This window comes from Phalacrocorax aristotelis, chromosome 12 (genome assembly GCF_949628215.1).
Source record: "Phalacrocorax aristotelis chromosome 12, bGulAri2.1, whole genome shotgun sequence".
Lineage (NCBI taxonomy): Eukaryota > Metazoa > Chordata > Aves > Suliformes > Phalacrocoracidae > Phalacrocorax > Phalacrocorax aristotelis.
Window position 1 is genome coordinate 7,337,619 of NC_134287.1, and position 13,158 is coordinate 7,350,776.

The following is a 13,158-nucleotide window of genomic DNA, read 5'->3' on the forward strand; positions in this document are numbered from 1 at the left end:
ATTCCCCTGGCCAAGACACATCCCCCCCCCTCCCCAGGGCCTCGGCCCCCCCTGGGGTTGCTCCTGGCTGGACGGGTGCAGACCAGCTCTCCTGGCACAGCAGGGACAGTGAGTGGCCCACGGCCAGCTCTCCCGGCACAGTGGGGGCAGCGGCCCCGGAGCAGCTGGAGCAGGCGTGCGGTTAGGAGCGGGATTAAAGCCAGGGAAGGAGTTCGAGGAATAAACCCCAGGCTGTTAAACACAATGGAGGTCTTTAAAATGGATTTTGCTCTTGTTTTAAAGATAACCCTCCCCGTAAGTTATATGCCACCCCCCTCGTGGCTGTTTCCTTGCTCTACCACGTGTTTCAGTGTTCATCTATTTCCCACACCCCACTGCCATGTTCTTGCACAAACTCCAGTGGGTGCTTCTCCAACCCTGTTCCTCCACTCCTGTGCTTTAAAAGCACAATGGGCAAGTGCAAACCAACAGAGGGTTTAAAAGCTGCAAATACCAAAAAGCCCAGTGAGACCAAACCGTGACCTTCTTTGCAGGGCAGCTCTTTTCCCGTGGGAGATATCAGGGAGATGAAAGCCGCTGGCCATACCTACACAGGGCCATGGGGCTGTGAAATACAATCTGCTTATTAGCTGCCACGATAAAGAGGTTTCCGCACATGGGCTGGGCGTGAGGCAGCTGCCTGCTGAGAGAAGGGCTGTACCACCACAGCATCAATCGCGGCTCCAGCTGGCAGCTCCTCACAGAGCCGGGAGCCAGGACTGGGCTCCCTGTAGAGGCCTTTGCACCTCCTCCTTGTGCCCTGCCATTGCTGATCCCTGCTTGTTAGATAAGAGGATGGTGTGTTTTGGGACACCGAGCTGAAGCTGAGCCTTTTACAGCAGTGTCCTTACATGCTGGTGAACAGCATGGTCCAGGGAGAGTTTCCTGCATGGTCCAGGGATGGTGTGGCAATGCAAATGCAGCCCTCCATCCTTGTGCTGAAGAGCTTCCAGTATAAAACCAAGTGATTTGTAGTCCATCACCATATGAGCACTCTGCTGCTGCCATGGGAGCCCTCCTCCCTGTCCCTCAGCTGGGCCCCTCAGATGCCACTGGTCTTGCTCATGTGAGTACTGTCTCTGTTAGGGCACGTTACAGTGAATGACATAAGGAAGCTCACAAAATGTGGTGTGGGTGCCACATTTGGGGATCAGGGAATGCAGATAACAGGGGTCACTTGGTGGGCACTGCTGTGGGAGTCTCAGCTTCTAAATCACCACGTTTCTTTCTGCCACTCCCCTGGGACTGCAGCCCTAGGGGTAGGAGCAGGCAAATCACTGCACCACTTTATCTATAGCAGAATGCTAGCTGCTATCATGGGCCATGCTGTGAGCTAGCAAGGGGTACTGATGCATGGGCAGGCAGAGAGCACAGCCACTCTCTGGGTGCAGGCGCTGGGTGGCAAACCCAGGCAGGCTGTTCAGGCTTGCTCTGCATTTTCTGAGGGTTAGCCTTGGCTTGAAAACAAACTTGTAAACTCTGGCTGTTTCAGTGGGAAATGCAAGAGCACCTGGGAATAGCTGCTTGCAGGCAGGGATGCAGTGAATGCTTGATAGTGGAGGTTTAAGCTGGTCCATCCCTGGCTTTTCACTGTGGTAGCTTGCCAGTGCAATGTGGCCTGGCTCCTCAGAAATGATCTCAGGCAGCAGCAGTGTGCTGAGGGGTGCTGCAGCTTCATGGATAATTTATGGAGATACTCATGTCTCTTCTGCTGGGCTTTCTGCACACAGCTGTCTCATGAGCTAAGCAGCATCTCATAGCTTCTGGGGCATCTTGCAAGGGGCATTTGTGCCTCCATCCCAGTCCTTCACCTGTGAGAGAGCAGATCTGGATGCCCATCCTGGCTGCCAGAATTGCCTGCCCACCCTCTCCTTAGAGGTGGTGCCATCAACGTCCCATGCAAGGGATGGGTGCTGCAGGGAGGGGGGGGTGAGGCCATCTCTCTGAGCCTCCTTCCAGGTGCAGATCCAAGGAAAGAAATTTCTCTTGCTGGACTAATGGGGACCAAATCAGGAGAAACTGGGTGACACGAGGTTCCCTGGCCTGGGCACAGGGGTGATCAGGCTGGGGAATAGAAATGCTCCTGCCAACCTTAATGCAACCGATCTCAGTGTTCTAACGCCTTGTTATTTTTGAGATAACTTCTCCATGTATTGTTGGATTGCTTTTTCTTCCTGAGCGATTGGGGCAGCCAGCTGTATAATAATCAGGGCTTGTGCTTGAGAAGTCCTTCAAATAAAGCCTCTCACAGGTCCATCAGCCTGCCTGCCTGGATCTAAAAACTTCTGTACATGTGTGTGGGAGTGAGGAGGGGAGGAAAGGAGGGCAGGAGCAGCACTGATATTCACCCTTCACAGGGCATTGCCTTTGGAATGCCACTCTTGCATTTAGTAGCTCTAGGCTCATTTCAGGCACGCAGTGTACATGCTCCATCTCTCTTTCCTTACTGTTGCTCTGAAACTGTCCAGAAGGATGCAGTACATTTATTTCATTGGAAAGCCCCCCAGGTAGGCATGAACTTTCTCTAGAGCATGTTAAAGACCTTGCTGCATGCTCTTCCGCATGGCATCGCCTTCTTTTTACCCATCCTTGATTATGATTTCTGCTCCCTTAAGGCCAGTACTGTAAGGTTATACCTATGCATGGAAAAACCTGGGCATATTTCTAGGCAGTGCCAGAGCAACACAAACCCCGTGGAAAAGCCAAAGCTAAAATCCAGACTTCCATCTCCTGATAACTCTGGCTTCTCTTGGACCTTCTCCTAAAGACTGTAGATGGTGAGATACTTCGTTCTCCTGGGTTAAGTGGATGCTAAAACTTTCCTTCTGCATGTGAATTTCATATGCAGCATGAGGAAGGCCCAGAGGGATCACAGGGTGAAGCGATGGCAGGGGCTGCCTGCTCAGCTGTGGTAGCAGAAGACAGTATGATATTGCCTGTGAATTGATGGCGTCCTTGAGAATGCATCACAGCAGTATGGAGGTCTGTGCCTGAAAGTGCCATGGTCGGACGCTTGGATGCTGCGGGTGATTTTTCACCTCCTTTGCTTTAGCGCAAAGGCACTGAGGAACTCGACGGGAAAGTTATTGTCTGTCCTGGAGGAGGGAGGACCCTGGGCTCGTACCAGGTCCATCCTTAGCGATCTGTCCCCTTCCTACCCAGGCTTTCATAAAAGTCCTGGTGTGAACAAGTTTGGCACCAGGCTGTGGCCATCCCCAGCATCCCTTGAGGTCCATAAGGCAGAGCCGTGGTGTGAGCTGTGCCCTTGGTCTGCACTGGCGATTCAGTACTAACGGCGCCTGCCTCACCCATCCCGAGCACCTCCCCAGCAGGGCATGGGCTGGGCCCCCCGATCTCTGGGTGCACAGAGGCATGGTGCCCGCCGGCAAGGTGCTGCGCCGGGTGCCGAGGTGGGAGTGGGTCCCCCAGCTGTGCTCCCGCCTGCCGCACGTACGCACTCCCCGGTGCGCTCATTAGCTGATCTGGCTTGGCCGGAGGCACTGCTAATTGCAGCTGGAGGTCCCAGACGTCTGCCTGGACCGTGCCTCTCCCGCCCCTGCACTGCACGGGAGGGACCTGGCCCCAGGCCAGGGCTGCGGGGGCCAGGTCCTCGCCCACCTGTGCCCATCCCCACCCTGCCGTCCGCTCGCCTGGTGGCTGCCCAGCTGCTGGGCTGGGCAGTGTCCAGAGGCAAAGACAAGACCTGGCATCTGTAGGGGGAAGCGTAGAGAGAGTCCTTTTCCGCAAGTGCTTGTGCTCCCACCACTGAGCGCGGCCAGCTGGCTGCGGGGCTGGGGGAATTCAGCCCCGCTGCTGCGCCGGCCCATCTGCACGCCCAGCACTGAGTCACTGCGCTGCACACACACAGCTGGCCGAGCTGCCAGGGGTAGGATGGCGGCTGCTATTCCCCCCAGCGGGGACCCTTGGCTTTGGGGGTCACTGTCGGGGAGAGGGCGGTCAGGTCAGGCTGCAACGCGCCTTGCGCTGCGCAGGCAGAGGCAGAGGCATGGTCCTGAGCCTGGGAGTGACAAAGGGTGGGGAGAGGGAGCGGGTCCAACGGAGCTTGCACACACATGGAAACTGTTCCTGACGACCATAAATCTGCCACGCGGACGTCTGGCACCCCCATCTGCCCTGCATGCTGGAGCACCGGCTCTGGCAGGAGTGATGCCTGCAGACAGGGAAGGGGTGGGAGAGGTGAGGACAGGCATCTGTCCTCAGATGGGGACATCTGTACAGGACATTCGCTCCGGCCATGGGAGGAAGGAATGAAATCCCGGGCAGTTCAGGTGTACATGGGGGAAAGGCTCTCCCAGGAGGTGTCAAGCCAGAGAACAGCCTGCTGAAAGGCAGAGTGGAAACTCCCAGCCAGAAATCTGCAGAAATCTCCCAGCCAGCCTCAGCATGAGCACCTGAAGCAGGTCCGAGCAGGGCATCCTCTCCACTGCCTTGTCCTTTCAACCATGATCATACCATGTCTCGAGGTCTGTGGCATCCTCTGCTCTCTGCACCCTCACTGCATTCAGCCTCCAAGAAGCTCTGAGTCTGCTCTGAGGCTCATTTATCTGCGAACAAGGAGACGGATTTAAAGCGCCTAAACTCTGCTTGCTGTCACAGTGGGTTAAGGGGGCTTTCCCTCTTAGTGCACCATAAATATACATCTCTGAAATGTGTATGCTTGGAGTCTCAAATGCATCAAAGCCATGCTCTGGCTAGCAGCTCTGGCACCCGCCCACTGGAGATGTGGGACATGTGCAGACCTGGAGCCAGGCTGCTCCTCCGCCACCAGAGACTGGAGCAGAGACATGCTCTGTCTGGGACCAGCGGCAGCAGCTGGTACTTGGAAGGATGGACACAGCCATTGCCCACATCTCCCAGAGGCACCATGCTAGTGACAGCCCTGCCCACCTCGGTGACAGAGCCATCGGGGGACTGTGGAGGAGGTGGGACAGCAAGACCCTTCCTAGGGTGGGTTGGTGGTCACCAGTGGAGCAGAGGGAAATAACATTATGGTGAAAAGCAGCAGAAGAACAGAAAACAGCAAAGTCACATTTGGTTTCCAAGCCTTCTGATCTGGCAGCTCTGCTCCCTTCCTGCGGCCTCCATCGCCTGGACCCTGTTAGGGAGAGGTGATGACACAAGAGAGGTTTGGCTGTTCCTCCATCTGCTCAGCTCCCTGGGAAGGTGGAGGCCACTGGCTGGGGGCCAGCTTGCGAAGGGCAGCAGTAGGCAGGGGCCACTTCCCATATGCCACTTTCCCAGTGCCCAGGCAGGCTGGTCCCCTCAGTGCCACTGGTCCCTGGCAGCAATTCCTGTGGCTGCTACTCCCACATCAGGAATTTTGCCTTAATGTCAGTGTTTGGCCTTTCTCCAGGATGGAGAAAAAGAGCAGAAGAGACAGAGGCAAGGGAGAGGAGCTGAGAAAAGTGTGCAGCAGCTCGAAGGCTGGGATGACATGGTGCTCATCAGAGGCTTAGCAGGTTGTGAGGCTGGCACAGCTAGGGGAGACCCCAGACTGTAGGGCAAACGGCTGATGCTCAGCCCAAGCACAGAGCTTGTGGTGCTGCTGGAACTAGTGGATAAGAATGCTGCTCTCCGAGCCCATGGTTATTTGGGATTGGAAACAACCCACCTGGCTGTCCCCACATGCTGTGCTTTGGGACTCATTGCAGAGCCGTTGCAAAATGTGAACTGGTTTCCTTTCCTAACTAGGAGCTGGCCTGCCATAAGCCCCCATAAGCACACAGGGTGCTCAACACATCCACAGCAGCAACTGTTCTGCTCGACGGAGCTGCTCCTGCCCTGGCTAATGTCCCATTGCCCTCCGTCACCCTGCCTGCCTCCTCTCCTCTCCCTCCTTAGCCGAAAGGCACTGGGGTGTGGGACTGGCAGCCCCTCATGTCATGCTTCAGCTGTAGACTGCTTTCTGGCAGAGAAAGGTGCCAGGAAGATGTGAAGGTGGAAGGCAGTGCAGGACAGAGTGGTGTGAGATGAGACGTTCGCAGCCGTTAGAGCAGGAAGGAAGAGGATCAGTAGAGTGAAAGCAACGGACGCCTAGGGAGAGATGTCAGCAACTTCAGGGAACTGCTGCATGGGCAACTGCAGGGACCGAGTCTAAGCAAGAAAGGAATTGGGCAGCGTTGGTCAGTCCTTTCACAGGTGCAGGTGCCTGGATCAGAGCCAGAGTCTGCCCCTCTCTGCCAATGCCGCTGGCTCCTGGCAGCCTGGTCCACCTGGAGGCCCCTCGTTTGAGGCTAGGTGGAGCATTGTTCCCCATTTATAGACACTCTCTGGAGTGTCCCCCATGGTACTCAGGGCACACCCACACATTTCCCCAGTACAGCAGTAAATGTTGTAGGAGACTGTTCACCAAGTCCTCAGCTCTTCAGGACCTCCACACAAGGAGAGTGCACCCACAAAATGGCACACCGCTCACTTCCCTGAAGATAAGTGCATGCAAGCCTGTGAGGACAGCATCAGTGCCCACTCCCAGAGCTGATCATTTTGACTTCAGCAAATTTTCCCTCTGGGGAGATGCTCTGCCCTTCTGTGCTTGTCACAGCACCTTGCACAGGATTTGGGTGGGAAAGCCTCAAACTTCCACAGTCAAAGAAGCACATAAAACTGAGCGATAATGTTAAAAGAGGCATCAGTACAGCCTTGCTGAAGGAACAACCAGCCATGGATTGAACAGGATGTACAGACCTCCGCAGGGAGAAAAGTTTGGATGTTGAGGATCTCTTTAATCTAGTGGAAAAAGAAAGAACAAGAACCACTGATTGGAAGCTGAAGCCAGACAAATTCAAGCTGAAAATAAGGAGTGGGATTGTTAACAGTGCGGATGTTTGACTGCTGGAACAGACTCCCTGGGAAGTGGCAGCTTCTCCATCCCTCCAAGCCCTCACAACCACAATCACTACTTTTCTGGAAGATTTTTTTTTTGCCAAAAACAAGACATCAGGCTCAACAAAGGGATAAAAGAGTGAAGCTTTCTATCCCATGGTGTACGGGAAGGCAGACCAGCCAGCCCTTATCTTCATATGGGTTGCCTGGACTGTGGAGAAGGTGCAGATGAAGGTGCAGGAATGGAGCAATCTATAACAGGCTGTTGAAACTCGAGCATGCCTGAGGGACAGAGGAAGAGCTTGGGCAGCTTCAGAAGAGGGAAGAAGCAAGAGGAAGAGGAGGAGGGTGGGCAGCAGCCAGCTGATGCTGCCGGTGACACAGGGGCACAGGGCCGTCAGCCCCAGCCAGAGGAGGCTCTGCACTGCAGGGTTGGCAGCCTGCTCATTTGAAGTTTAGTCGCCTTTGCTGGTTACAGCCCCCGCGAGACCGAAGGGCTACGGCTCTGTTACTCGTTTTCTGGTTATGGCAATGTCTTCTCACATGTGGTGAACATGGAGTTGAACAAACTCAGACGGGCTATAAAGCTGCTTTGCTGCCTCTAGGAGAGAGTGTGGGGATATGCTCCTGCGCCCTTCCTAATGGCTCTGGAGACAGGAGGGTCTGGTTAATAGGTCTGTCTGAAGGTCTGCCTAATCAGCCTTGTTTCCAAAAGCTGAAGTCTCTAAAAGCTCCTGCAATGAATTAAAATGTGCAAAGAGATCAAGTGGGACCCTCTGGGCGTTCCCCATCTAGCAGAAAGCTCATGGGTCTTCACCAGCCCCATGGTGCTCAGAAGATGTGGCTGGCCTAAGCCCTGCGCATCAGTCAACTTGAGACAAGTGCCCTTCCTGCCCACTAATCAGGGGTCCCAGGCAGGAGACCTCCTGAGGCACAGGATGGCTCTGCCTTCAGGTGCTGTTTGCCTGCAGCTCCGAGGGCTGCAGCGGCAGCACTGCTTAACGAGTCTGCAAAGTAATTAAAACAAGAAAGATCCCTCAATTCCCAGGGGACTAATAGCAGACTAGATTCCTGTCTGTTGTTCCTCCTTTACCTCTACAGTTGTATTGCTGGCTCAGTCCTCACAACGGGAGCCCTCCGTGACTCCAAAAGCCAAAGCCTTTCTGCCATTGTGCTGGTCAGAGCCACGCGTCTTCCTTGGGGTCACTGAGGCTGCCTCCAACAGGATGCCTGGCACCACACTGCAAGGCGGGCACTCGTCTTTGCAAGAGGCATATGTGCGCTGCCAGCCTGGGTGTCATGCTTGCACAGGGTTTGCCATATGGGAGAGGGTGCAAGCCATTGCCAGGGGTCTGAGGAGAGGTCACCGATCAGTGGAAAAGCCACCCCAGTTGCAGCCAAGCTGGGTTTCAAGAGCAAATGCTTCCCAAGCTGGTCACCGTTTGAACAGGGCTCAGCATTCCCCAGCTCTGCAGGGCAGCAGGGTTTGTCAGAACACCTTTAGGAACAGTGTTATGCTGAGAGGAGAGATTTGGCAGCAACTGGGCAGGTGTGGGGCTGGGCAGCTCCCTGCACACTCACATTACAAACGCTGCTGCTGAGCCTTGAGAGCAGAGGGATGCCGGTGTGGAGGCAGCAAACCCCCAGGGACCACCCAGCCCGGAGGGATGGGTGCTCAGCAGAGTCTGGAGCTGCTGGTGCCATCATGACAAGGCCATTGCGAGCCCCCTGCAACACAGCTCTTGAGACCAATATGGAAATTTCAAGGGCAGCCACGAAGCCTCTGACCTCCCTCTCTCCCATAACTTGTGGGTGAATGCAGCATCTCATCAGTGGAAACACAGAGAGGAGGCGAGAAACCCCAAGGGGGCTGCTAGAAAGACCTAAGAGCCTGAGCTGACAGGTAGCTTGGAGCACTGAGCTCATTGATTTTTTTAACTCAGGACTGTGGGGCTAAATACTGCAATCCACGGTCACCTTTGGCCTTGCTCTAAACTCAAGTAATTACTCATCTAATGACACCTGCTAATCGGCATGGGTTGCTGGGGAGCTGGCAGCGTGCTGGGCACTGCTTCTCCCACCTGCTGTAAGCCCTGCTCGCGGGCTGGCACAGCTTCCCACGGTGGAGGAAGGCTGGCAGAGCCCCTGCAGCATGGTGCTGGCAGGGACATGACCAGGGTGTGGGGCAGCACGGCCAGCCAGCAGGGACAGGGACAGTGGCATGCGCCACAGGGACAGCACACATCTGTGGTATTGAGCAACTGCAGCTCATCCTCCCTGGGATCTTTGGCGTAGTGGGCTGCACCTCCCTGGGGCGCACAAGCCTCTCACTTCACCCTCGTGTCTCCTCCAGGGCCCGGGACTTGCAGGGGAAGCATTTACCAGGCTGGGGTGGCACAAAGCCCCGTGGTTTGGGCCGGGAGCAGTGAGAGGAGAGCAGGAGGCGGCTTTTCCTCCAGCACTGTGGTGAAAGCTTACCCAGAAAGTGGGAAGTGGGTTTGGATCTCCCTTTGCCAGGCCAGCACAGCACTGCTGGAACTGGTCAGCTTCTGCTGAGCTGGGCTGGAGGGAGGATGGGGACAGGCAGTCCAATCTGTATGGTGGGTGTTCGCCTCACGCTTGTTGCTGCTGCAGCATTGCTGTGTTTCATCTGCTGGCTCCTTTATCCAAAATGCATTTTAATCAGGGGTTGTGTGAGGGTGTCCCACCTACAGGATGGATACCTGTACCTGTGTGAGGGATCTGCACTTCCACCTGCCCATTCTGCCCTCTAGTCTGGGTCCTGGAGACCTCATTCCCCCCTTCCATGCCTCTCTGGGGTGACAGACCTCTTCCTAGAACTATCCTGACCATGCAGGGCTGTCCTTGTGCCTCCCCAGACAGTGTGCAGATCTACAGGGTGCTTGATTTGTGCTCCTTTCCACATCAGCTTTGGGTCCTCCTCACTGTGCAGGTCAGGTGCTGCCAGGTAGAGCCATCCCTAGTGCCAGCGTGACCATTGCTGCTGGTTGTCCGACACTGCCAACAGGTTGGGGGATCATCCTAATTGCCCTGGGGCACATGGTCCCTCTGGGGCAGCCAGTCTGGATTGCACAGATGGTGTTTATCCAGAGTGTTCGTGTGTGCAAAGGTGCCCCAGCACCCAGGTGGTGCCCAGCGCACCCACAAGCAGCACCCAGAGGAGCAGCATGAGAGGCTCCATCTCTCTAGCATCACCTTTGGGGTGCCCAGAGCAGCAGCAGGGCCAGAGCCCCATCCTGCAGAACAGCTGGTGAGCGCCTGAGACTGCCCTTTGCCTTCCCACAACCCTGCTTCATTTACTGCACACCTCCCAGCTTCTGCAGCGGATGAGGGGGGGCCCTGCCGGCAGCAGCCTCCGTCACCACACAGCCTCGCCTCCCTCCCCAGGGCTTGGGGCCCATCCTGTGTGCCGAGCGAGGCCGTGCCCTGCAGGAAAAAGCAGTATGTGGTGACGTAATTAAAGGCTGCATCACTAACGCATGTGTGCAGGGGCTGAATGTTTCCTACTTCTTGAGTGCTTGGCTTCCTCACTCTATGTTCATGGGTGCTTAACTCCATGGGAGACTTTAAAATGGGAGAAATACCTCCAGGAAGTGGAACATCCTCAGCTCTCTAAAGCCAGCATGCCATGAACAGAGCTGGAGAGCATGGGAGAGCTCTGGTGTGCTTCAGCCAGATGTACAGAGTGGGGTGGAGGGCGACCTGCCTGCTCCAGAGACCCACATGCCTCAGCTGGACCTGGTAGTGCACAGGTCCGCACAGGTCCGCAGTGTGGCTATGTGTGCATCCACGCTGCTCCCCACACTCCACAGCCCAGCCAGAAGCCAAGATGCTTTAGAGGGTATCAGTGTGTCTCAGCACAGGCAGAGCAATGTATTCTTCCCTTAATCATTTTCCTGGAAAAAGCAATGCCATTTTGGCTTGGACTGCACAAAAAAAACCTCACCCCAAGGCAGACATCTGGCACACAACATTTTCATCCAACAGCCAAAATTTTGCTAGGCTGTAAGTAGGGAAGCCAGCCTCCCCTGCCCGCTCCCGCTGTGAGTTGAGGGGGCTGTTTTGCTGCTGACTGTCCCCTCTGCCCCCAGGACTACTGGCTGTCCCTGCTATACAAGCGCCTCATTGGCCCCAAGGTCCTGGCGATCCATGTGGCTGGTCTCCAGAGGAAACCCCGGCCCGGCAGAGTCATTCGTGACAAGCTCCGCATTTACGCCCACTGCACCAGCTACCACAAGTAAGAAGAGCGAGCGAGGCTGGGGGATGCAGTGGGGGGATAAGTGGGACCCCCAGGAGATGGGGACTACCAAGGCCATGCTGGGGCAGGAGCCCAGCTCCGGTTTGGCTCTAGAAAGGCAGGTTGGCTTCCCAGGGGACACACTCATATGCTGCTCTGGCTGCTGTGGCAGTGGAGGGAGTGCAGGGGAACAGCGATGCCTCCGATGAAAGTCATGGCAAGCCCATGCCTGGGAACGGGGCCGTCCAGGGCCGGTGTGGTGGCTGTCAGGCAGCCCCAGCAGCAGAGATCAAGGGAGTGGATTTCACATGAGGGGCCCCCGGTCGGTCGGGTTACCTGCAGGGCCGCGCTGCCGGCGTGCCCGTCCTGGTTATTGTTTCGCTGATAAGGTCTCTGAAAGCACCCCAGAGCAGGGGGGGCAGCCACCTCCTCCACAGACACAATTTGCTATTGTGGAGGAGGAGAGGCTGTTTCTTTACACAGTCCAGATGCTTTCAACATGCCTCCAGCTCGGTAGGAAACCTTGTCCAGTAACTGACAGGTGCAAAGTGCTTTATAGACTTTGTTTGGGGCTGCCTGATTAGGCAGGGGCAGAGGATCAGTGTCTGGACCTGTCAGTTAGGTGCCCAGGGCAGCGGGGGGCAGACACCATTCATGCACAGAGCTCTTCTCCATTCTCAGCCTCCTCCTTGCGAGGCCCTGGGGAGGCTGCCCTGGGACCGCCGCCCCCCCATGCCATGTCACCCCTGGCTGAGGAGGAAAGGGGGAGATTGGGAAGGTGCCATTGCGGAGCTGGGCTTTGTGAGGGGCGGGTGGCGTTTCCCTGTGGAGGGTCAGCCGGGACTGTGATGTACCCTCTGGACAGCTGTTTAAGGCCAGTTCTTGCAGAGACCCCCAAACCCCTTCCTGGAGGTGATGCTCCTGGGGCACATGCCAATGCACCCCTCAGCTCCTGCTCTCCCCTTTGCAGCCACAACTACGTCCGGGGGTCCATCACCCTTTATATCATCAACCTGCATCGCTCCAGGAAGAAAATCAAGCTCGCAGGGACACTAAGGGATAAAATTGTCCACCAGTACCTGCTGCAGCCCTACGGCAAGGATGGGCTCCACTCCAAGTAAGTGCCATGCCGGTGGCTGGGGCTGCCACCACCGCACTGTCCTCGATGCCACTGCCCTGACCCTCTCCTGGTCCCGCAGGTCGGTCCAGCTCAATGGGCAGCCGCTGGCCATGGTGGATGACGGGACCCTCCCTGAGCTAAAGCCTCGTCCGCTGCGGGCTGGCCGTACCCTAGTCATCCCCCCACTGACCATGAGCTTCTACGTGGTGAAGAACGTGAACGCGCTGGCCTGCCGGTACCGATAGCCCGTGGCCCAGAATGGACCCGCCGGCCCTGCTCCTGCCCCCGCGCACTCCCCAGGACACGCTGCCTCCTCGGCAGCCTGCACAGCCTCGCAGCAGGGCCACGTCGGGCAGGCACCGCGCTGTGCCCTTGTCCTCATCCTCACACTCTGGACACCCTCCGGCTTGGCACCCTCTCCCACCCTGCGACCACAGAGGTCCGTTTGGCCCTTGACACTATCCCGATGGAGCGGTGCGACGGCAAATTTGCAGGGCCTGCCGTGATCCGTGTGCAAGCTGCAAGAAGCACCCGGGATCCAATGCCCACCGTCGTCTGCCGGGGAGGGCCTGGGGGGCTGAGCCCTGGTATAGCCAGGGATGGGCACCCTCCCCGGCCCCCCGGTCCCGCTGCCCCTCAGGGTGACCCCTCCAGCAGCCGGGTACCCCCTTGCTCTGCACTCCCCCGGCGGCGGGGGACGCGGACAGTGCCGCCGGTGCAAGAAGCGCATGGAAGCAGCTCCCTCTGCTGCCTCCAGCCCGGCCGGGGCCGGCGCGGGGATGCTGCGGGCAGGGCGGGACGGGGCGGGGCGGGACGGGACGGGACGGCAGAAGGGGAGCCGGGATCCGGCCCCGGGCGGGGCTCCGCGGCTGGAAATGCTGATAACTAGGTTATACGG

The 13,158-nt window shown here is 57.0% G+C and overlaps 1 protein-coding gene across 9 annotated transcripts in view; it reads left to right on the forward strand.

Moving 5' to 3' along the window:
- The window catches only part of HPSE2 (heparanase 2 (inactive)), a 114,073-nt gene extending 101,000 nt beyond the window's left edge, over window positions 1-13,073 (forward strand). For all 9 annotated transcript variants that reach the window (XR_012662920.1, XM_075108175.1, XM_075108176.1 and 6 more), the window contains 3 exons: window positions 10,995-11,140; window positions 12,111-12,257; window positions 12,340-13,073. Coding sequence is in view for 8 of the 9 variants with exons in the window: in XM_075108175.1 (XP_074964276.1) it covers window positions 10,995-11,140; window positions 12,111-12,257; window positions 12,340-12,505 (459 nt within the window). In the remaining variant the exon portion in view is untranslated. The remainder of the gene's footprint in view (window positions 1-10,994; window positions 11,141-12,110; window positions 12,258-12,339) is intronic.
- Window positions 13,074-13,158: the final 85 nt, after the last annotated feature.